The 23,446-nt window shown below is 47.3% G+C and overlaps 1 protein-coding gene across 2 annotated transcripts in view; it reads left to right on the forward strand.

Annotated features, from left to right (window-relative positions):
* The first annotated feature begins 1,389 nt into the window (after window positions 1-1,389).
* RAB11FIP1 (RAB11 family interacting protein 1) overlaps window positions 1,390-23,446 on the forward strand; it is a 32,311-nt gene continuing 10,254 nt past the window's right edge. Inside the window, exons 1-5 of one of the 2 annotated variants that reach the window (XM_030312636.1) lie at window positions 1,390-1,832; window positions 16,379-16,821; window positions 18,141-18,945; window positions 20,470-22,344; window positions 23,123-23,231. In XM_030312636.1, the coding sequence (XP_030168496.1) occupies window positions 1,456-1,832; window positions 16,379-16,821; window positions 18,141-18,945; window positions 20,470-22,344; window positions 23,123-23,231 (3,609 nt within the window). In that variant the 5' untranslated portion in view covers window positions 1,390-1,455. The remainder of the gene's footprint in view (window positions 1,833-16,378; window positions 16,822-18,140; window positions 18,946-20,469; window positions 22,345-23,122; window positions 23,232-23,446) is intronic. The other variant, XM_030312637.1, reaches the window with a different exon arrangement.

Consider the following 23,446-nt stretch of genomic DNA (forward strand, 5'->3'; position numbering starts at 1 on the left):
GTGAAGTCTCGCAGGACCGGGGTAGGCAGAGGGGTTGGCAGGGCAGCCACAGGACAACGGAGTGAGTACAGGCCTGGAGGTTTGTTTGGGAGATAGAGGATGAGTTAGGGTGGGGACAAAATAGGAGTGCCTTGAAATGTGAAGTCTGAAGTATATGCAGTTGGTGGTGAGGCAAAATCGCAGGTTTATGCAGGTCAGTAAAGCAATGTGTAGTGTGAATTGAAGGGAGGATAGCCTAGTGATCAGGTGAGAAACTAGCAGCAATTCAAGATTGGAGTTCTGTAGCAAAAACATTGGACAGGAGTCAGGACACCTAGGTTCTAGTCCTGGCTCTGTTGTGGGACCCTGAACGAGTTACTTCTCTCCTCTGGGCCTTTCCTTAGCTGTATAACCTAAAACGTTCAAAGTGCCCTTTCCAATCTGATGACCCATCCATGGTTGAGCCTTTGAGGTAGCATATTGGGAACGAAGGGAATCTGCCAATCCAATGGATATCTGGAACAAGGAAGTAAATGATTGGGAGCGGAGAGATAAAAAGAAGGGAGAGACTGAAAAGGATCCAGCCAGGGAGAATTGGGGAACTGGGGGGGGTGGGGGCGGGGGAATGGCACTCTGTTCCTGAGGTCTGGTTTAGCAATCCTAATTTCAGTTCCTCTTTCATTCTCCTTCCCTAATTTAGCCTCTTAGCCTCACCTTTTTTGGTGAGGGCAGGGCAAAATAAGACACTCCCACACCACCTCCAGGCCGTCTCCCCCCACCCCCTTACCTTCCCCTTTTCTGGCCCTCGAACGATCCTCCTCCTCCCCCGCCCACCTGGAGCCATCCCAGAAACCACCGTTCTCCAGAGTAAGCCGCCGACTGTCCCAAACAGAAAAAGCGGTGAATTTGGAATCGCGTTCATTATCCCTCATAGCTACTCTTGATTGAGAACTCACCGCGTGCCAGGCTACGTTATTATTATTATTATTTTTTTACAGCACTTGTTTCAGGTGATTGTTATCTCATTTTATGGATGAAGAAACTGAGACCAAAAGATGTTAAGTAACCTGTGCCAGCTCACACACCTGCCAGTTGGCGGTGCCAGATTGGAAAAGAGGTCTGACTCCCAAGGCAGTGCCCCGGCCAGTTCCGGTTGGGCCGTGCGACCTTTGGCAGTTGGAGACCTCGTCCCTTAACTAACCACACCTCTCACGCCGGAATTCTCCAAGTCCCCGCCCCCGCCCGGCCGCGCCGGCCTCCCGCGCCCCGGTATTCTCCAGCCAGTGCGGCGGAGGCCCGGCCCGGCGCGGCAGGTGGGGCGGGCGGGGCGGGAGGGGCGGCCCGGGCGGGGGAGGCGGGCCCTGGGGGGGGCGTGGCCGGAAGCCTTAAAGTGGCTGGGGCGGCGGGGTGGGCCGCAGCGGCCGCACATCCCGGTAATCTTCTCTTCGCTTCAGAGCCGGCCGCGGCGCGGTCACCATGTCCCTGGCGGCCTCGGCTGGCCGGGGCCCGGGGGCCGTGTGGTCCCCAACGCACGTGCAGGTGACGGTGCTGCAGGCGCGGGGCCTGCGGGCCAAGGGCCCCGGGGGCACGAGCGATGCGTACGCGGTGATCCAGGTGGGCAAAGAGAAGTACGCCACCTCGGTGTCGGAGCGCAGCTTGGGCGCGCCGGTGTGGCGTGAGGAGGCCACCTTCGAGCTGCCGCCGCTGCTGTCCGCCGGGGCGGCGCCCGCGGCCGCCGCCACCCTGCAGCTCACCGTGCTGCACCGCGCGCTGCTCGGCCTCGACAAGTTCCTGGGCCGGGCCGAGGTGGACCTGCGGGAGCTGCACCGGGACCAGGGCCGCAGGAAGACCCAGTGAGTGCGGGCCGGGGGAGGGGATGCGGAGCGGGGAGGTGCGGGGCGAACGTGTGGCTTGGCGCTGAGATCCACTTAGCGCGCGGCAGACACCGCGCCGCTGCGTCCCAAAGGGACGGACGGAGAGAGGCCTTTCGAGAGGGATCTCCCCGGCCGGTCACCGTATTCTCACCTAACTTCAACTTCTCCTTCGGCTGTCCCACCCCAGCTCTCCCAGCGTGTGGGCTCTTTGCGGCGGGCGTGCGGGGTGGGGGCGGGGAGTACCTGGGATAGTTTTGAATCTGCAGGGAGACGCTCAGCGCCCGGAACTTAGTAAGCGCTTAATGAATTTTTGATGAATTGAAAATACATGTGGGCTGACGAATTCTTCTTATTACTGTGGGTAGTGTGTATGTATGATACACACATTAGCTTCTGTGGAAAGCCTCCTGGGTATTTCACTGTCCTAGCCACTGAGCTGGGAATGGCGGGGCCAGAACGCAGGGAGGATTAAGTGAAGGAGTGAAACCCACTGACACTCTCGGGCCCCAGAGGCTCACCGAGGGGCAGAGCAGAGGCATTGCAGTGTGGCCGCGCTGCTTAAGGGGTTGGTGAAGAGAATTTGCCTCTCTCTCTCCTCCCCTTTTCAACCCCCTCCTCCCCTGCCTCCCCAAAGCATGCTAAAACAATTTAACTTTTCAGACTGAAAATTATTAACCCTGTTTGTCCTGGGCCCCAAATTAGTAAGGTGTGCTGGTTGGAGCCAGGGTCTGCCCTTGGCCAAGCTAAAGTGGGTGGTAGGCACTGTTTCTCTTTGGAGTTTGTCAGGTTCTCTCTGGTCCTACTCAGAATGGATGACTGCTCGCCTGTGGCTTCTCAGTGGCTTCTAGGTGTGGAGTTCTGTGCTAGGGTATCTCACTCCCACAGGGAAAGCTGGACAACACCCAGTTCACTTCAAGGTGTCACCCATTTGTTTGTTCTCTTTCACACGTGTTTGCCATGGAGCATTTGATTATGGAACATTTGATTATGCTCATATCCTATACCAAAAGCTGGGCTCCTTAGCTTAATCGGTTGCTTTGTGCTGGACGGTAAATAGGCACGTCAGTCATATTACCACAGGTCCTCCAGTTGGTGAAGCATACTGATTCACATTGGGTGTTTTAGATATACACGGCATTTTCACTTTCCCTTGTGAACAGGACAGTAAAAGCCAGAGGGTTTGAAGTTACCAGATTCCCTTTTCTGCAGGGTGGGTCCAATTTCAGCTTGCATGCTTGTGAATGTATTACCTGATTCACTTATCTGGCCAAAGATGAATAGGCATTTTCTGAATTCAAATCAGATAAAAATAGAGAGCCTTGAGGTGAGGATGGATAGGATATCTCTTGGCATCAACTTACAAGCCAGAAGGTGAGCAGTGTCTTTGCTAAGGAGGTGCTGAAGCAATGCTAATTTTCCATTTGATTAAATGACATTTGGGGCCTTGGGTTGGCTTCCTTTCCGGCTTCAACTGGGCGTCATTGGCTGTCCTTTGTCTTGTCCCATCCCAAGATGTGTGGATATTATCATCTGTTTCTGCCGTCTGTTTCTGTTGGAACATTTTATTCTCTTGAAGGATAGATCACATGTCCCTGCCAGAGATGAGGGTTCCAGATTCCTGGGTCGGGTGCCCACTCTGGTCCTGACTCATTGTTAGGCTTCAAGCGACTCGATCTCTAAACACCCAAGTTTCCCTATTTATACGTGGAGCTTGTTACCGGCTTAATTGATGTTTATAAGATGTTTCCAGGTTCCTGGATTAATGGGGCCTGGGTATAGGCTCAGAAGGTTCTGTTACTGCTTTGTGAGGAATGAAAACCTCCTTAAATTCCCCATTTCAGAAAGGGTTCAGAGGTCTACATCTTCCTTTCTGTCATTCTCTCCAGTGTAATCCTAAACCTAGATGGTTCCCCCTGTCTACTGTAGGAGCTGATTACCACTTAGTTGCAGTATCAACTTTGTAGGAAAATGATGCTTAGTTGATGTGTTTTTTTTTTTTTTTTTGTAACTGCAAAGGAAGTCTTCTTTGCCCCATCAGCAGTAGGTGAAATTGCAAGCTTTCCATCTGCCACTTCCTGGGACTTTCCAGGGTGCTAGGGAACCTAGTGAAACCGAGCTTCTCTGATGCCTTGGTACATCACTTGGGTGCTCAAGATGGCTGACACGTGGAGAGTGATGCATACCGAGAGAGGTGGAAGTTTACCAGAAGGAAACTGGTTGGGCTAGGAAAATCATTTGAACTAGTTATTAATGGTTTGACTCCACCTTAGACATTAAAAACCAAAAACAGGGGCGCCTGGGTGGCTCGGTTTGTTAAGCATCCGACTTCGGCTGGGTCATGATGTCACGGTGCGTGAGTTCGAGCCCTGCGTCGGGCTCTGGGCTGACAGCTCAGAGCCTAGAGCCTGTTTCGGTTCTGTGTCTCCCTTTCTCTCTGCCCCTCGCCTGCTCATGCTGTATCTCTGTCTTGCTCTCAAAAATAAATAAACATTAAAACAGAATTTTTTAAAAAATAAAATAAAAACCAGAAACAAATCATAAGTTCAATTTTGGTTTCGACGTGTGTGTGTGCGTGCGCGCGCGTGCGCGTGCATGCATGTGTGTTAATCTCTAGCAAAGAAGAGTTGCTGCTATTTAGAGTATGACTTTTGTCACGGGTCCAGAAACTCAAGACGTTAAGAGTTAACTGTGCTCATACTTCCCTTTGTTCTCTTGATAAGCCCTCATCCATCATATGTTTGGAGTTCAGAAAATGTGCTTTTCATGACTCAAATTTGGGGGACCTCAAATTTAGTGTGATGACACACATCTTTAAAATACCAAGTGGAGACTGACATAGAGGTAGGATACTTCTAATAGGGAATAGTGTGTGGCCCCTTTTGTTAAGAAGAAATTGAAATGGGGGCACCTGGGTGGCTCAGTCAGTTGGGCATCTGACTTTGGCTCAGGTCATGATCTCACGTTTTGTGGGTTTGAGCCCCGCGTCAGGTTCTGTGCTGACAGCTCAGAGCCTGGAGCCTGCTTCGGATTCTGTGTCTCCCTCTCCCTGCTCCTACCCCACTCATGCTCTCGCTCTCTCTCTCTCTCTCTCTCTCTCAAAAATGAATAAACATTAAAAAATATTTAAAAAAAGAAGAAGAAATTGAAATGTGTTTATTTTGCACTTATTAAAGACCTGGGGTCACAGTTGGGCCTTGGTGAAATGGGAACCAGTTAAGTCTCACGCTCATAAAACAGACCTGAAGCTGAGAGGCCAGAAGGGTGGGGGGAACCTTTTTAGGATACTAAGAGCAACAAAATTTGGGGGAAATAATCTGTTAAAAACAGATTAAAATAAACATCCATTCAGGCTAGTGACTGAAAGGCCATTGTGTAACTAAATATCATGACACTTAATACTGTAATAGTCTTCCAGCTGTGAAGGGAGAGTGAGTGATGGAGAGTCATTTTCTTATGTCTCTTGAAGATGCAAGAGGGAGTTTGGTTGCACATGAAAGATTTGAGATTTTGAAGAACTATAAGTGTAGTAAGCTGCTATAATAAGTTGCCAGAGGAAATCCGGGTTATTAAAAAGAAATAAAGGCTCAATGGTTGTTTTCCTGGGAGAGTTGGATGTGGAGAAATGATTTAATTGACCAGAGAGATAAATAATAAGCTGTCAGGGGTACCTGGTTGGCTCAGTAGGTTAAACGTCCGACTTTGGCTCAGGTCACGCTCTCACGGTTCATGGGTTCAAGCCCCGAACTGTCAGCACAGAGCCTGCTTCAGATCCTCTGTCTCCCTCTCTGCCCCTCTGCTGCTCTCTCTTGTAAATAAATAAACGTTAAGAAAAAAAAAAAGCAGTCAGTGTTTGTGCTTGAATGTTAAGTTTCCTAAGTGCAGTTAGGTTTTTTTTGTAACCGATTGGAAAATTGGAGCAGTGTTACTGATTAAATTTTTCCTTTCTTGGGATTCCCCTTAAAGGTAACATTGGGCCTTTCTGGAAACCCTCCTGCCTCTCACAGTCCCCTCCTACTCCAGTGTAGGAAACTGACAGCTCAGTGCTTGAGACAGAGTTGTCTGTCAGCTCTGGGACAAGTAACCCCAACCTGGTTGTAGCCATGGAATGAAATGACTAAGAAGGGGAGAGTCATTGTTCCGGTGATGGGCAAGATGCTCCCTCATGTTCCTCATGGTATTATTTGTTTATTATTATTTTTTGAAGGGCAGGGGAGAGAGAGAGAGAGAGGGAGAAGGGGAGAGAGAGAGAGAGAGAGACAGAGAGAGAGAGAGAGAGAGAAAGAAAGCCCGGGAAGGGCAGAGAGAGAGGGAGAGAGAAATCCCAAGCAGGCTCTGGGCTGTCAGTGCAGAGCCAGACTCAGGGCTCGAACTCAAGAACTGTGAGATCATGACCTGAGCCGAAACCAGGAGCCGGACGCTTACTTGACTGAGCCACTCGGGAGCTCATGGTATTGTTTGGTTACGATTTCATTTATAAGATATTTAGTTAGCTTGGGGAAAGTTCCAACCCCCCCCCCCCTTTTTTTGGTCTTTAAAGTCCATATTTTTATTTTTTTTTTTTTTTTTTTTTTTTTTTTTTTTTTAGTGAAGTATAGTTGACCCACAATACTACGTTAGTTTCAGGTGTATACCATAGTGATTCGACAGTGCTATACGCTGTGCTATACTCACCGCCATCCGTCAATGCAGTGCTGTTACAGTACCAACGACTGTTCCCTATGCTGCACGTTCACGACTGTGACCGATGCCTTTCACACCTGGAAGCCTGTGTCTCCCACTCCCCTTTACCCCTTTTGCCCATTGCCACCCCCTCCCTTCTAGCAGCCACCACTTTGTTCTCACTGTATTTATGAGCCTGTTTCTGCCATTTGTTCCGGTTTTTAGATTTCACATAGAAGTGAACTCGTATGTATTTGTGTTTCTCAGTCTGACTTATTTCACTTAGCATAATACCCTCTAGGTCCACCCATGTTGTGGCAGATGGCAAGATCTCATGCTTGTATTTTTAGTAAATGTATTTTAATACCTTCTAGGTGCCAAGCACTGGGGTGTAAACAATAGTGACCAAAACAGACATGATCCTTGCTTTCAGGAAGTTCAGAGCCTTGTGGGGGAGACAGACGTTAGGCAAATGAACACATAAATAAATAATCATGGATTATGATAAGTACTGTGGAGGAAGAGAACAGGGTGTCATAAGAGGAAAGAATAGGAAGGACATGGCTTAAAGAAGGGGATGCTTCTCTGAGGCAGAAACCTGAAGTACAAAGAGATTTTTCTGGTGACAAGTGGAGGAAAAGGGCCTGAGGCAGAGGGAACAGCCTGCACAAAGGCCCTGAGGCTGGAACACACCTGGGAAGCTGGAGGGATTGTATAGATTGAGGCTGAAGAGGAAGGCAGGGTTTTATTTAAGAGCAGTGAGAAGTCACCGAGTATTAAAATCAAAGGGTGTTGTGATCCTCGTTGTCAAAAACCACTGTGGCTGTTGGGTGGAGAATGGATTCAAAGCAGGCCTAGCCTGGAATCAGATAGACAAAATGGGAGGCTGTTACAGTAATCTAGGCCACCAGTGGTGGTGGCTTGCACTTGGGTGATGGCCATGGAGGTGGACAGAGGTGGTGGATTTCAGAGATATTTTGGAAGTTTAGTTGGCCTGATTTGTGATAGATTGGATGTGGGTGGGGGGAGAGAAGAGGAAGTGATAAGAATGAACTACTAATAAAATAAAGAGAGCTTGCTGTTGAAAATGAACCAGGAAGTGATGGTGCCTTCTTTCCCCAGCAGAGTGAGGTCACCATTACAAAGACAGCTTTGGGCAGTGACACCTGTGAGTTGAGTCTTCTGTTGGAAGGAATTAGTAGGAAACACCATTGAAACCAGGGTGGAAACCAGGGTGTGTATATGTGTGTCTCCAAGTATTTACAGTTTTAAAACAGGCCGAGTCTTTGTTTTGTAATAGTGTACGTAGCTAGTAAAACCTCACCGGTGCACTCTAACACAGCTGATGAGGTCACTGCTTCAAGGAATATAGGACTAAGAAAAGGGAAAATAATACATAACATTAGGAAAAAGAAACCTATAAGTGAAAAATAAAACTCTAATAAGTTAACCATTTACATGTTTTTCACATTAGGGAAGGTGATCGTTCAGGAGAGTCTTGTGCCTTTTTTGTTGTGCTTAAACTTCCTTTTGGTTACAAAGACCTCTATTGTAGTTCTGTAACTACCATCGGAGGGAGGTTTTTATAAATGTATTTGATATGTCATTTTAATTGTAGCGATTAACCAAAAAATGTTATAATTACATGGAAAGCAATACATGTGCTTATTAAAATGTCACCCACTCTGACATAGGCTTGCTGACCTTACCCTTTTCGCCCTTAACAGTAATCTTAGGTATCTATTAAAAATAGTACAATTTTAGTTGCCATACATCCTAGAAAACTGTGCTCCTCACTCTACACTTTGGAGACGCCAGCCCTGGCTAATTCCAGAAGGATGAAGCCCTAGGCTAATGGAGAAAGTGATAGGAGGTCGTTTTGGGCTTTATTTTCATCTCAGAGCAGTTCTTTGTGTGACCTTTGGTTCTGGGTCTTGTGCAGATCTCTAAATCTCTGGGCCTTTGAATTCCAACAAAATCAACACCGGGACCCTTGTATTGGCTTTTGAAGAAAATCGGTCCACTGCCAAGATATTTGTTTGGGAAAAGACTTGGCAGTGAGAGCTTCTCCTCTTAATGTGTCCTGGGTCAGATCTTGCGCCCGAGCTGTGGCTTAGGAGACCAAGTCTGACTCTGCTTGCCTTTCCCTTGGCCCTGGACCACTTTGGTCTTGTTCTTTGTTGTGTGACCCAACGCAGGAGCTCGTAACATGTGTGTGAGTGAGTGAATGGTTGAGGTCCCTGTAGGCACAGAGCGGGCGGTCGTTTGCCTGCGTGGACATGGAAAACTGTTTAATCTTAGAATTAGCCCAGTGGATCAAAGACCAGGGGTGCTGGAGGTATGAAGTCAAAGCTCTGCTCTTTCAGTTTCTTAGTTTGGGCTGTGGCTTGTCAGTTGCCTTTTCTTAACACCAAGGAAGCAGGTTCCCTTCTGCTAATGATGCCTTTGGCGAGGGAGCTGCAGTTAGCCACTAATGAGATGAGAAATTCCTTTCCTGCAGAGAGAAGGCTGTAGATCTTCTGTTAGAGAAAAAGCAAGGATTTTAGTCTCCAGGGTGTCCCTGAGGGACACATTTAGGAATGTGCCTGTGGAGAGAAAAAAGGCAGCGCTAATTAAGTGTCCTTTCCTGAATGCTGGGCTTTGAATGGAGTAGAGGGGAGGCATTTATAAGAAATCCCAGAAAAATGTTTCTAGAGGTGTGGCTGCTGTACGCTTCACCTTTTAAACACTCTTTTATGAGAAGGGACTTGGCTAACCTAGGTGGAACAATTCAGGCTTCCAGAAAGCCTGGTCTGAAAAGGCCTCTTGTGATCATGAAGAATGGATGTCCTGTGTGGAGGGCACCAGGCAGCACGCTGGGTCCCGGGATATTTCTTCAAGGGTGTTGCCTCTTCTAGCACCAAAACTGGGGTTTTCCTTTTATGCTAATGGAACTTTGCATTTTTGCTAGTCATTTGTTGTTAAAACAGGATTTTAAAATGTGGGTTCCCCTCCTCCTCTTTCTTGGGACTTAGCTGATTACACAATAAATCATAGACACTCTACTTTCTTGCCAGGAATTCTCATAGAAAGAGTGTGAACCTGTTTGTGGGGTGGGGAGTGGACTGTTGGATCCCTTATGCTAGAGTGTATTTGTTTCCTTTTGTCCTGGTCCTGAGAAGGTGAACAAAAGCCATTGCATGTTTGTCCCGTCTCTTTGCATGAATAATAAAGGACCCTGTGGTTGCCGAGACATTGTTCTTTGACGGACCAATTGGGCAAGAGGCGAGATACCTGATCTGATGGTAGAATATTAACATTTGTGGCTTTTTGAGATATGATCAAGTAAAAAAAAAAATGGCAAGTAAATGAATGCAGGAGGGGTGCACTTCCATGTTTAAAAACGGGTTGATGTTTTTCTAATTTGTAGAGAATCTTAAAATACCGATACTTGCTATTTCTTATAGTCTTCACCTATAAGGAGTCTAGCATTGAGTGATTTCAACTTAGAAAACATGTCTTGATCCTTATACTTCAGTCACGCCATCTCGGCATATCCCTGCAGTAGTTTGGAAGCCCTGTGTCTTGTCTGCTGTGTAGAAACCCTGAAGGGTTTGATCTGAGGATCGTTACATCTCTCAGTAAGTTACAGAAAATACACACTGACTGTGGTGTTTTAAAAGACTCTCGTATACTTTTTAATTTTGGAGATTGCGTAATACAGACTTACTTTGTAACTGAGCCATTTCCTCCTCCCTTCAAATGCAGATCTTTATTGTTTGTGTTTGTTGGATAGGTTTGGTTATCTAGGGGCAGGGCCAGTCAGAAATGTTGAGATCTTAAATTCCCTTCTGAGAACTATCTGTGGGGGTAAACCACGGTATAGAAGCATTTGGCGGGATATCATACAGCCACTAGAAATGGTGGGTATGAAGACTGTAGGGCAAGAACGCACCACACGCTATAAAAATAAAATCACATGTAAACTCTGGTTACAACTGAGTAAGGATTATAGCTAATACTTATTGAATGCTTATTAAGTGCCAGACACTACATATATTAAGTCCCTTAATCTTCATTAGCATCCTTATGAATTAGGTGCTTTCAGCCCTGTTTCAGAGGAACCTGAGCCACAGAGAGGTTAAGTAACTTGCCTGAAGTGTCTCAGCTAGTGGTTGTTAAAACGTACAGGAAAAACAATTCAAGAAGATATGTAAAAAGGAATAATGGTCACATTAGCATGAAAGTAAGTCCATTAAAAAAATTAACAAAAAATTCTCTGTAACTTGTTGTGCTCACTTTCTAAGAGAATTTCTGTAGAGCAAATAATAGGGAAGGGACCCAGGGCATTTTCAACCTGCTTTTTCTGTTCTGCCTCCTTTAGCACACCACTTACCAGTTTTCAGGATGGAGTTTGGTGGCTACAGGTGGCCTTTCAGTGCCGCTAGAATGGCTGTTTTAGGGGTTGGGGTAAAAAATGAGCCATTTGCCACTCTCAGGAGTTCTTCCAAGTTGTTAACAACGGGCAGAGAGGAAGAGTCACCGAGGGAGGCAAGGTTGGCCGATTGGTCATTCTGTAGTCAGAGTAAGGTAATCAAGACCAGCTACAAAGGGCAGTAACAAAACATGTGAAACTGCCTCGCCCGTGTAGGGAACACCACAGACGTTTTATAGGCCATAAACATTTCTGTCCCTGTTTGCTCTCCATTGCTTCTAGGCTACCGGGAGAAGAGTCTGGACATTTCACCCATATGGAATCCCTCGTTTTCAGAACCCCATTCAGATGTTCTCAACTGCTAACCCCACATGTTCAGCCTTCTTTTTATTCCCTGGGGAAGACAACGAATGAGTTGCTTTTTAAAAATTCTTCATCCATGAAAGATTGAGAGTGTCCTCTGTGTCAAACACTACATCAGGTGCCTTTCTGTTCTTCCTGCTTCTTCCCTCACCTGAGGCCATAATCCCCTGTGTCATGATGCTTGGTTACCATGGAGATGACTCATGCTATAAGTCACGGTTGAGATTTTGCAGGGAACAGGTTGGGGTGGGGGCCAGTCTACCACTGACCCTGAGTCCAGACCAGACCCACAGACAGAGAGCCCTGGAAATTAACACACATGAAAATGTTGAAGTGACTCATAGAGCCATAGTGGTCTTTTTTTCCCTGCCTTCCCTGGAGCCTCCTGTGTCTAATACAAGTATGCAGTATTAATTCGTTTTGCTGGAGCCCCTAGGTAGGTGGTTCGTATTTAATTTTGCTGAGGACCTTATTTGTGTGTGAGAGCCCTTATTTGGGATGAAATTTTATGCGTTAGCGGGCATTTCTTTCCGTGTCTAATTATTTTCTCATGCTTCAAAGTCAGAAAGAAAAGGCAACAGTGGTTCTAATGGAGCACTTTGTGATGTTTGGTGAGCCAGCTCTCTCTCTGTCCCACTGGAGGGTATGCCTTTTAGGGCAGAATCTGGCCTTTTCATTTTGTATTTCCAGTGGCTGCTATGTAAAAAAAAAATTGGAAGCGAATCTTTGAAGTCATCATTTCTCTGTACGTGTCTGCCCTGCGGAATGTTTCAAAGGAAAAACATGTTTGTTTCAGCTGCAGAAAGGTTATTTTTGAGACATACCGGCCAGTCCTTTACAAGGATAATCCCGAAAGCCTGCATTGCTGTGAGACTTCTCATTTCCCAAGAGTAGGAACCATACTCCCCTCACCCTGCCACATTCCGATGGAAGGCCCCCTGTGATCAGCTTTCCACGTATTTGAGCCGCGGAGTGAGACACGGTGCATTCTGAAAGCAGACTGGCCCTGAGAATTGGGCATGGTTGGATAATTCTCAAAATGACTATTGAAAGGCCTAGAAGATTTGACGATGCGGGCCCAGGCAATAGAAGACATAAATGAATTTTTCTGTATTTTTACCTCTTGCCTTGTCTTGTGTTCGATTAAAAACACCTAAAACCCCAAACCCCCCAAAACTCTAAAATAGCAGGGTAGCCTGTTTGGATAATGGGCGTTTTTGTTTTTGTGTGCCCAGGACCATCATCCCTTGACTGAGGGGCATGGAGGGGTGGGAAGATTGAAGTTTTCATTTTGTACCATTTTGTATGATTTGAATTTTTACCCTATGCCTGTTATTACTTTCGAATATAGTTTTTTTTTATGTTTCCTATCACTTTTTATGTATTCAGAGATCCTTTTAATTTCCAAAGAATTGAATTTTTAATTATAAGTTAAAATAATTACATGATTACAGAAGGGATCATTTGATTTTCTTGATAGGTTGCAGGAATTTTTCACGGGCTTAAAAACAAACTCACTACCTTGGGATTATGGCTTTCTTTCTGTACCCTGCCCTTTGGACTAGGAAAATCAACCCAGCCCTGATTTTTGAGATAATTCAAGCTTTCTGGGCCTACCTGAAAGGTAATGCTGGAACACACCCACGCTGCCACCTTACCTACACTGGGTGGCTTTGCTGAGACTTTGTTATTCAAGAATTGCTTCCGTGAGGTGCTGGAATTAAGTGAGCTAAAAAACAAATGCATAAAAAGGCACTTAAAATAAAATTGATGCTTGAATGCGGAAACCCACAAACGTATCTGGCTTGGGATTTCTTAGGGTGAGAGACATTTATGAATCATGGCTTTCATTTATTATAAAATTATCCTTGTGCCAAAGATTCCTTGCTTAAGTGGTTTGAATGTCATGTTGTTAGACGGAACAGTTCCTGTATTCTTTTCCAGCTTTAACAAATCCAGCACAGATTGTTAAAAATTCTGAACGTTTGCATGGGACGCTTACCTGTGATTCAGTCTGCTTTTCACATCCTTAAATAGCTCTGTGGCTGTTCTTGGCTACCTGGTCTTTGGTTTGAGGTTTGCCTGTGAAAATAAAGGATAGGAACAGTTGCTGGAGCATGTATTCACACCTCCTAGTGGTTTTAGAAGTTCCCCAAACAGATCCCACTTTAGTTCCCTGGGGACTGATCCTGGGCATAGGTGCCCAGGGAGGATTCTAGAGTCGGTTGTAGCTTCGATCAAAGTAAACAGACTGGTGGTGATACTTTTGGAAAGGAGGGCTGGTCCCAGGAACTGTCGATGGCACGCTTTGAAGGTCATCTTTGCATCCCCTGCTTGGCTAACAGTATGAGTTGTGTGGAGGAGGCTGGGGAGAAGGCCGGACTGACCCCGCTTCCGTGGGCAGAGAGGTCAAACTTCTTGCGGCCGGTGTGGTCATCGGAACCTCTGCATTCAGCTTCAGCAACTTCCCCTTTCAGGTGCCTGCAGTCGGTATTTACCAAAGCTAACCACCCTTCATCACCAGGGCTACCATTTAGCCGCATGACGGGCAGATGAGAAAAAGAAATAATCCTCTGGACATCTAAATGACAAATAAGCAAGCTATTCCAGGCTAGGTCTTGGAAAATGTATTGTGAAGACACTAGGCTGGCAGGGGTGAGGTTGTCCGTAAACACCTTGCATCTCCCCCTGCCCCGCCCCCCCCCCCAGCCCCCCAGCTGTGGATTGTGGTTTTAAAAACCATAAAAAATCTCCTCTAAAAGTCCAGGATAGTAGCTTATATCATTTTCTCCAATTTTTGGATGTATTTTTTTTTTAATTTTTTTTTTAACGTTTTTATTTATTTTTGAGACAGAGAGAGACAGAGCATGAACGGGGGAGGGGCAGAGAGAGAGGGAGACACAGAATCGGAAGCAGGCTCCAGGCTCTGAGCCATCAGCCCAGAGCCCGACGCAGGGCTCGAACTCGCGGACCGCGAGATCGTGACCTGAGCTGAAGTCGGACACTTAACCGACTGAGCCACCCAGGCGCCCCTGGATGTATTTTTTAAATCAAGTTTAAGTTGTTCTTGATGACTTTGTATACTGGACTCTATATGTAATCTCATGATTTATGGTTGGTGGTGACTGTGGTGGGATTTCCCCCTTTTCTTCCTAGAACATTTCTTAGTACTTTTTTCCTCGGTACTTTCTTTCCTATGGTAGGGCCTTTTAAATGAGAAGCTTAAACCTGCCTCAGAAAGAATTTATTTATTTTCTTAAGTTTTATTTATTTATTTGTTTTGAGAAAGAGAGAGAGCTGGCGAGGGACAGAGACACCTAGAGAGAGAATCCCAAGCAGACTCGCCACTCAGCACAGAGCCCAACACGGGTTCAGTCTCACAACCTTGAGATCGTGACCTGAGCCAAAATCAAAAGTCAGCCGCTTAACCGACTGAGCCACCCAGGCACCCCTCACAGCCCCCCGCCTTTTTTTAAAGTTTATTTATTTAGAAAGAATTTAAATTTGAATCTCCTCTCTGTGTGTTGCGAACATGGCCCATGGGAGGTGAGTTAGCAAAGAGTGTAAAGCAGGAATCTTGGGGTTAGAGAATGAATAGGACCTTTGGAGAAATGCAGAACTGATTCAGAATCCTGGCTGTGCCCCTTAACAGTGGTAAGACCTTGTACGAAACACTTAACTTGTGAGCCTCAGTGTCTTTGTAAAGTGAGTATAATGTCTACTGTGTGTCATTCTGGGGACACTAATTCCAGGATGTTCCTAAGTGTGCACAGTGCCAGGTTATGTTGTAGATGCTATTTAAGTGTTAGGTTTCTGCTTCCTTCTGCCCCTTTCCTCTCAGTTGTAAAACGAGCTAAGGTAGTGGGGCAGGGATCTGCCCTGCGAGCAAGACAGGCTGAGAGTGAAGGAGGAAACTGTGCTCTTTTGAGCAAACCCGTCATTTCCTTTACGTCCACGGCCCTCAGCTCTTAAGTAGGTCACCCCAAAGAACATCCAAATGCGGTTTCTCAGTTTGTACGGTAACGCCGGGGATGGCTGTCGGTGGACCGTGGATTCAGACCTATTTGCTCTGTAGTGGTCATGCCACGGATCCGCCTCACCTTCTTGGAGGTCACCAGATGGAACATGCCAAGGGGAGATTTCTTTTTCTGAAGTTTGTCTTTCAGTCGAGTTGGACTGATACAATACTTGCCCTGTCTTGAAGTAGTTTGCAAATGACCCATTGAAATACTTGGATAATGTTTGAAATCTTCTCTTTTTAGGAGTATTAAGCTAGGGAAGAATGCCTCCTTTCTACTTCTAATTCTTATTATTTTTTTAGTGTGGTAAAATATACGTAACAAAATTTACCAACCGTTTTTTAGTGTATGGCTCAGTCCAATACATTCACACTGTTGTGCCACCGCCAACCGTCCTTGTCCAGACTTTTTTATTTCCCGAAACTGAGACTGTACCCATTAAGGACTAATTCTTATTCACTTCTGGCCCCGGCCCTGGACAGCCACCGTTCTACTCTGTGGATTGGACGGCTCTAGGTACTTCATAGAAATCGAATCATACCATATCTGTCATCTCGTGACTAGCTTATTGCACTCTTTTTGAAAAACAATTTTTTTTTTATTCTGTTCTGTGTTTTCTATCAACTCCCCGGCAGGGATGGTTCTACAAACCCTTGCCCTTTTTTCTGAGATTTATGTGTCAATTTCCATTTTGCCTTCTGTTTGTGTATGATCTTTGCATCTTTCCCCTATTGAAGCCAAATACCAGTCCTAGGAGAGGATTTGATGGAATGTTTGTTATATTTATTTTATTTTTAGAAATAGCTTATCGAATAAAGATTTTAAGTGACTGTACGTTCAGTACAGAATCAGATCCTATCTTTGCCTACGGGGTGTCTTCTCAAAAATAAAACTACAGGTTCTGCCTTCATTCCCCACCCCACCCTCTACTCTCCAAAGAAGAGAGCCCAAGAATGCATTTATCTAAGAGGTTGGTAGTAGCAGAGAAGAAGAGAGGCCAAGTTAATGGACATTGTGAACATTGTTTTAGGCCCAATTCAAAGGTAACCTCTCAGCCTTTCTCCTTGTAGGTGGTATACCTTGAAATCCAAACCAGGAAAGAAGGATAAAGAGCGAGGCGAAATTGAGGTTGACATCCAGTTTATGAGAAACAACATGACCGCCAGCATGTTTGACCTTTCCATGAAAGACAAGTCTCGGAATCCATTTGGGAAGCTGAAGGACAAGATCAAGGGGAAGCATAAGGATAGCGCGTCCGATACTGCTTCAGCCGTCATTCCCAGCGTCACACCCTCCGCTGACAGCGATGATGAGTCTACTTCAAAAGACAAGAAAAAGAAGTCGAAGATCAAGACCTTGTTTTCCAAGTCAAATTTGCAGAAAACACCACTTTCCCAGTCCATGTCTGTCCTGCCTACTTCAAAGTCAGACAAAGTGCTGCTTCGTCCTGGAGGCTTTCAGTCCCGGTGGGAGGATGATGAAAATGAGGATGAGTCCTCCTCTGCCTCAGATGGTGAGTTTTCTCCTCCTCCTTACTTGGCTCTCTCTCTCTCTCTCTCTCTCTCTCTCTCTGTCTCTCAGTCTACTTTGCTTTAAGAGAGAAGAAACAATGTGGTGTCTGGATGGCTCAGTCAGTTCAGCATCTGGCTCTTGACTTTGCCTCAGGTCATGATCTCACGGTTCCTGGGATCGAGCCCCGCATCGGGCTCTGTGCTGACAGCATGGAGCCTGCGTGGGATTCTCTGTCTCCCTCTCTCTTTCTGCCCTGATCCTGCTCACCTCACTCGCTCTCTCTCTCTCTCAAAGTAAATAAATAAACTTTAAAAAAAAAAAAAGAGAGAAGAAACAAATCTTAAGAGAAAGATTTTAATTCAGTTCCTCAGTTACTAAAATGGTGATGATGGTCATGATGATGGATGATCTTGGTTAGAAAGGCTTCTCGGGCCGCTTGGGTGGTTTAGTCAGTTAAGTGTCTGACTCTTCATTTCGGCTCACGGTTATAATCTCATGGATTGTGGGATTGAGTCCCGCATTGGGCTCTGTGCTGACAGTGCAGAGCCTGCTTGGGATTCTCTCTCTCTTCCTCTGTCTCTGCTTCTCCCCTGCTTGTTCATGCGTGCACGCCCTCTTTCTCTCTCAAAATAAATAAATGAATGAATGAATGAATAAATAAATAAATAAATAAATAAATAAATAAATAAATAAAAAGAAAGGCTTCTCTATTTCTAAGCGCTCTGGTTTCTAAGAATGCATAAATTCTTTTCTAAAACGTCTGGCTCTATAACTGATGTACATTAATATAAGCTTTTGGAATTAACGAAATGTATGTATCTGGGTTGTTTTTTTTTTTTTTTTTTTCTAGTTAAGGGTAAAATCGTGCAACCTTAGAGTAATTCTGATATTTCATTTATTCATCAGGTATTTATTGAGGTCCTATTGATGTGTGTAACCTTCATGGGCTACATCCTTAATGAAAGTTGAGGAATTCAGTTCCTTTAACTGTGAATTAAATGTGTGTTTTGAACTTCAATTTCAATGACCAAATGCAGGTTGCTGTTGGCCAGATTCTGCCCTTCGCATTGGTTTAATGCAGAGCTTCTCAATCCCAGCACTATTGGTAGTTTGGGCCAGATAATTCTTTGTTGTGGGGCTGCCCCCTGTGCTGTAGGATCTTTAGCAGCAACCCTGACCTCTACCTGCTAGATGCCAATAACACACCCAATGGCGGTTTACCAAAAATGTATTCAGACGTGGAGAGACGGACCCCCTTCCAGTTGTGAACCACTCGTTTAACACCTTGTTTCCTTTGGATCTTTGCTTTTCTTCCCATAGTCCTGTCTCCCAAGAGAACAGAGAGTGCACATCCTAAGCAACTGAACCAGATCAATTTCAACCTTCCCAAGAAGGAAGGAGGACTCCCCTTTCTTGGTGGCCTTCGGTCTAAGAATGACTTCCTTTCTCGCTCTAATGTCTGTATCAACGGGAACCATGTTTATGTGGAGCAGCCAGAAGCCAAGAGCGAGACCAAGGACAGCACCCCTTCTTCTTCCCCGTCCCCCCAGGGCTTCAGGAAGAAGCATTTGTTCTCCTCCACCGAAAACCTGGCCACTCGGTCCTGGAAGGAGCCTGGGGACGTTGGGGCGGTGTCTTCCGACAGACAGTTCTCTGAGTCTTCCACAAAAGACTCTCTGAAATCTATGTCTCTGCCATCCTACCGGCCACAGATCAGTGGGGACATTCAGGAGAACACGGCTCCAGTGAGCTTGGAGGCGGCAAAAGAAACCAAGGAGAGCAAGAAGCAGGAGAACAAGAAGTCCTCTTTGCTGTCTCTGGTGACAGGAAAGAAGGATGCGGCTAAGGGCAGTGAAGGCGGAAGCCCCCCTACGGTCCCAGGAAAGGAGAAGGAAGGCACGCTTATGGAAGTCACACCGAGGGGGGACCAGGCGGGGCCTGACGGAGACCTAGTAGAAAGATCCGAGAAGGATACTACGGCTGTTGTCTCCGGACGCGGTAAATCCCTGAATCCCTTTGAGGACGTGCAGATCACAGAACCGGAAGCTGACCGAGAGCCCAAGTCTGAACCTACACCACCTGCTCCCTCTGTAAGGGCTCCGCAGACCAAAGCTGTCAAGCCTCGGTGAGTCTTGTTCCTTCTCATGCAGGGCCTGCCCCTCACTGCTCCGTGTAATCAGCGGGGTCTACCGTTACAGCACCTCTTGCTCATCATTCTATGGCGGTCCCTGTGTGTGGCAAGCATTTGATAGTCTAAGTGGTTTTCAACCAGCCCGGCCTGCCTGCCTGCCTGCCTGGCCCGCCCTGCACAGGCAGCAGTGATGCGTCCCGGCCCAAAGCCACGGCCACCATGTGTGGTCTGCCCGTCTCAGTAGGACGTTCAGACCCCGATGGACTGCCGCAGGGTGTAGCAGATTCTGAGTATTGCAAGTTGGGAATACCAGATTGGGGTTGTGGTTATGCGCAGAACATGTGTGTATTTAAAGTTCTTACCACATATTTCCATTTGAGGCAGATGTTATCTCTCCTCCTTGCACTTTGGCTCTGGTCTGCTGGCACCAGAGACCCTTGATCCACCCTTGAGTGTGCCCGAGACAGTTCTCAGAGTGTTTAGGGTGCCCCTCGTGGCAGGAGCCTGGTGGGGGGGGTGATGCGTCGGGAACTTTCTGCTTTCAGCATGACTCACGTTCGCACGAACAGTATTTCTGTGGTCTGGGGTGGGGGAGACTTTTTTTGAGATTCTGCTTACTTTGATTTCAGACACACAGACACATACACGCAGGCCATTCCTCTTCAAAATTTGTGCCTGTTGCCTTGAGGTGCCTCTTGTACTGCTTTGAACTTTTTAGATGCTTTTTGTTTATCACCAAAAGACACTGTAAACTGTTGCTTTACCTGGAGCTTTCTCTTTCTGTGGCAACAGCCCTTGTGTGGCAGGTGTGCTTGGTGATCAAAGTGTCCCTTTTACGGGGCACCTGGGTGGCTCAGTCGGTTGAGTGTCCGACTTTGGCTCAGGTCGTGATCTCACAGTTCATGGGTTTGAGCCCCGTGTTGGGTTCTGTGCTGTCAGCTGGGAGCCTGCTTCAGATCCTCCCTCCAGCCCCTTTCTCTGCCCCTCCCCTGCACGCTCGCACACTCTCTCTCTCTCTCTCTCTCTCAAAAATGAATAAACATTTTTTTAAAATGTTTTAAAAAGTGTCCCTTTTATGTGTTAAATAATTCGTGTTTCTTCCTTAACTTCTTTTTGTTGTTGTTGTTTCTTCCTTAACTTTTTTTTTTTTTTTTAAAGTTCACTTATTTGTTTTCAAGAGAGGGAGAGGGAGAGAGAGAGCAAGGGAGGGGCAAAGAGAGAGGGAGAGAGAGAATCCCAAGCCAGCTCCACACTGTCAGCAAGGAGCCTGATGCGGGGCTCAAACTCACAAACCATGAGGTCATGACCTAAGCCAAAACCAGAAGTCAGATGCTTAACCAGGTGACCCACCCAGAAGCTCCCTCCTTCTTTAACTCCTTAAGATACTGCCCCAAGTATAAAAAAGCTCTCCCCTTTGGATCAACTTTATTTTTACATGGTTTTTTTTTTTTTTTTTTTTTTTGCCTCTTCTGATGCATCTGCAACTGACCTGCAGATTTTATTTTGTCCTTTTTGCAGACTGGAAGTGTCTCCAGAGGCTCAACCCACAGCCAGGCTTCCTTCTTCCCCTGACTCTCCTCTCTTTTTTTCCGCTCTTCTTTCCAGTTCTGGCCAGACACCTGTCCTTTCTAAATCGGGTCATGGCTCAGAGACACTGTCCTCTGAATCTCCTTCTGTCTTCTTCTCTTTCTCATCTCCCATAGCGGCCCCCATTTCCACATCCACGCCGGTTGAAAACTGGCCTTCCACAGACAAGGGCCAGGCCGGTCCTGAAGAACCATCCTTACTCCTTAAAGCAGAATGGCAAAAGGAGAGTTTAACACAAGTTCCAAAGACTGTTTCTTGTGCCTCGGGGTCACTTTCTAAACAGCTACCCACTCCAGTGAGAAAAGGGGCAGAAGATTCTCCGAGGAAGACCAGTGAGGTAGGCCCAGAGAACACTGTCAGTAATGACTCAGCGAAGTCTCTCCTGAAGCAGCCTGAGACCAAGCCACAAGAAGTTCTGAGGTTGCCCCCCTCAGAACAAGCCTCTGTCCCTTCATCTCAAGGGACCCAAGAAATGACATTCGCCCTTTCATCCCCAAGTGGCGAGATTGAAAGCCCAGCTGGGAAGCCTCCGATGGGGGAAGACACAGACGTCACAAGTCCATGTGGGTCTTGTGGGGAGAACAGAGTGAAGGACGGCAGAATGGCTTCTGTGGTTCCAGAAGCAGTGTCCCCTCTTCAGATGGCAGAATCATCCCCCGCTCTTGGCTCTGTGATGCAGACGCACGAGGAGAATGTCCACGAGGGCCGAAAGAAAATCAAGAAGCGGGTGTCATTTTCTGAGCAGCTCTTTACGGAGGAGGAGTTAGAGAAGTCCCCCGGGTCAGAGGAGGAGGATGAAGGGAACCCCCAGGAGCCGCCACGGGAAGGAGCCACGGCTGGAAATGGGTCAGATGGGGAGCCTGCCGGGTCTGTCCACACAGAGGACTCCAAGAGGGAAGCGGCCAGTCAGGGTGCGCTAGCTTCCACGGCCGATCCCCTTGCCCTCCCCTGCGAGGAGAGTTTCTCAGAAGGCCCCGTGAGTGAAGCAAGCTCGGGGCAAGACCTTCCCCTCTGTGGGGTCGAGGGAGACCATCTGCTCATGGCCGAGAATCAGAGCAAAGCCAGTGATCACGAAGGCTTATTGTCTGACCCCCTGGGCGGCCTTCCCTCTGCCCCAGGTGTTAGCTCTCCAGTCCTGGCTGACCTGGGCTTAACCCTTCCTTCCATCCCCGAAGTGGCATCAGATGACGAAAGAGTGGATCAGGTTGAAGATGACGGAGACGGAGAGACGGCCCGGGTGGCAGCCCCGGAAGCCGGGCCTTCTTCCTTGAGCGCGTCACCTGCCCGTCCTGAGATGGGAAAGGGGGCGAGAGGCCAGGCGGTTGGGTGGGCGGTGCCCACCGAGAGCCTGCATGACCCCCAGTCGAAGGCGCCCAAAGCATCCGTTACAGCTTCTTCTTCGGACCACAGCTTCCCGACCACAGCTTTGGGAATTCATAAACCAGATTGTGGCAAGAGTTCACGCTCGGATAAACAGCGGTCAGGTCCTGGCGGTGGCGAGAAGGAAGAGTTGCCGGGAAATGGGGGGCCAAGCCAGCGTCCTGAAGCGGCCCTGGATTCTCCTGTACCCAGCCCCTCCTTTTCTGAGACCTTTCCTGTTCCACACTCTTTCCCTAGCTACCCACACGCTGACACGCACCACACCAGTACAGCAGAATCTCAAAAAAAAGCAACAGCAGAGGGCCCTGCTGGTAAGGTGGACAATTCTGGCAAGAGGAAGCCGCTTCTTCAGGCCTGGGTCTCACCCTCAGAGACACATCCAGTCTCAGCTCAGCCGAGCACGGGAACGGGGTCAGCCAAGCACAGGTGAGAGTCGGGAAAGGTTGTTTCGACGTGAGTGATGTCCCCCACCCTGCCCACCCTGCCCTTTGCTTTTTGCCTGCCGAGGTTCTGGCTTTCTAACCGCACAGATATCTTGATGGTACATACTGTGCATTTGGCTGATAGGGGCTGTTTTCAAAGGGTCTCCCCCTGCGGTGGGAATCCCTCCCCTAGACACTCCTACGTTTGTAAGGAGGACATAGTGACAGGCTTCAAAGCCAGTTTTGGAATAATTCACCATAGTCAGATTTGGGGCTCTCAGATTGCAGAGATGTCTCGTGACCAGCATCTTCCTAGTATCAGAAGCCAACGGAGACAGAGTGGTGGAACCTAGCAGGGTTGAAAGCTTGCGTTAAGCACCGGCCGATGTGAAGCGGGCGTATTTGTTCTGAACTCTTCCTTTACTGTTGAGGAGCAGCAGGCTCTGTAGGGACTCACACGGTGCAATCTGAGGCTGTCGTTGTCTCAAAAGTAAGAGACCATCTTTAATGTTCTTCTGACAGTGATCAGGAGACCAAGGGTCTCACGAGAATGTCAGGACCCCTGGCTGTCAGGTGGGTGGGCTTTGTTGACCCTGTGGCTGCCTTGTGCTGACTGCTTTCATTTCCACAGGAACATTGGCGTGTGTTGGACTGGGGGTGTGAACACAATGTATCACCACTCTGTCCCCTTGTCTGTCTTGCTGACTGCCATCTGTGAGATGGACAGTTTCTCAGTTTTGTCATTACAGAAAGGTCTAAGGATCCTATCCCCTTCTCTTTAGACTTCATCCCGTGAAGCCAATGAACGCAGCAGCCCCCAAGATTGTTAATTCCAGCTTGGGCACTGCCACCATCATCAGTGAGAACATGATCAACGAAGCCATGATGAAGGTATGCTTTCTCCAATAAATAGGCATGCTAGGGGTGCCTGGGTGGCCCCTTCGGTTAAGCGCCCGACTTCAGCTCAGGTTATGATCTCACTCTCCGTGAGTTCGAGCCCCGCATTGGGCTCCGTGCTGACAGCTCAGCTCAGAGCCGGGAGCCTGCTTCCAATTCTGTGTCTGCCTCCCTCTGTTCCTCTCCTGCTCGTACTCTGTCTGTCTCTC

This window comes from Lynx canadensis, chromosome B1 (genome assembly GCF_007474595.2).
Source record: "Lynx canadensis isolate LIC74 chromosome B1, mLynCan4.pri.v2, whole genome shotgun sequence".
Classification (NCBI taxonomy): Eukaryota; Metazoa; Chordata; class Mammalia; order Carnivora; family Felidae; genus Lynx; species Lynx canadensis.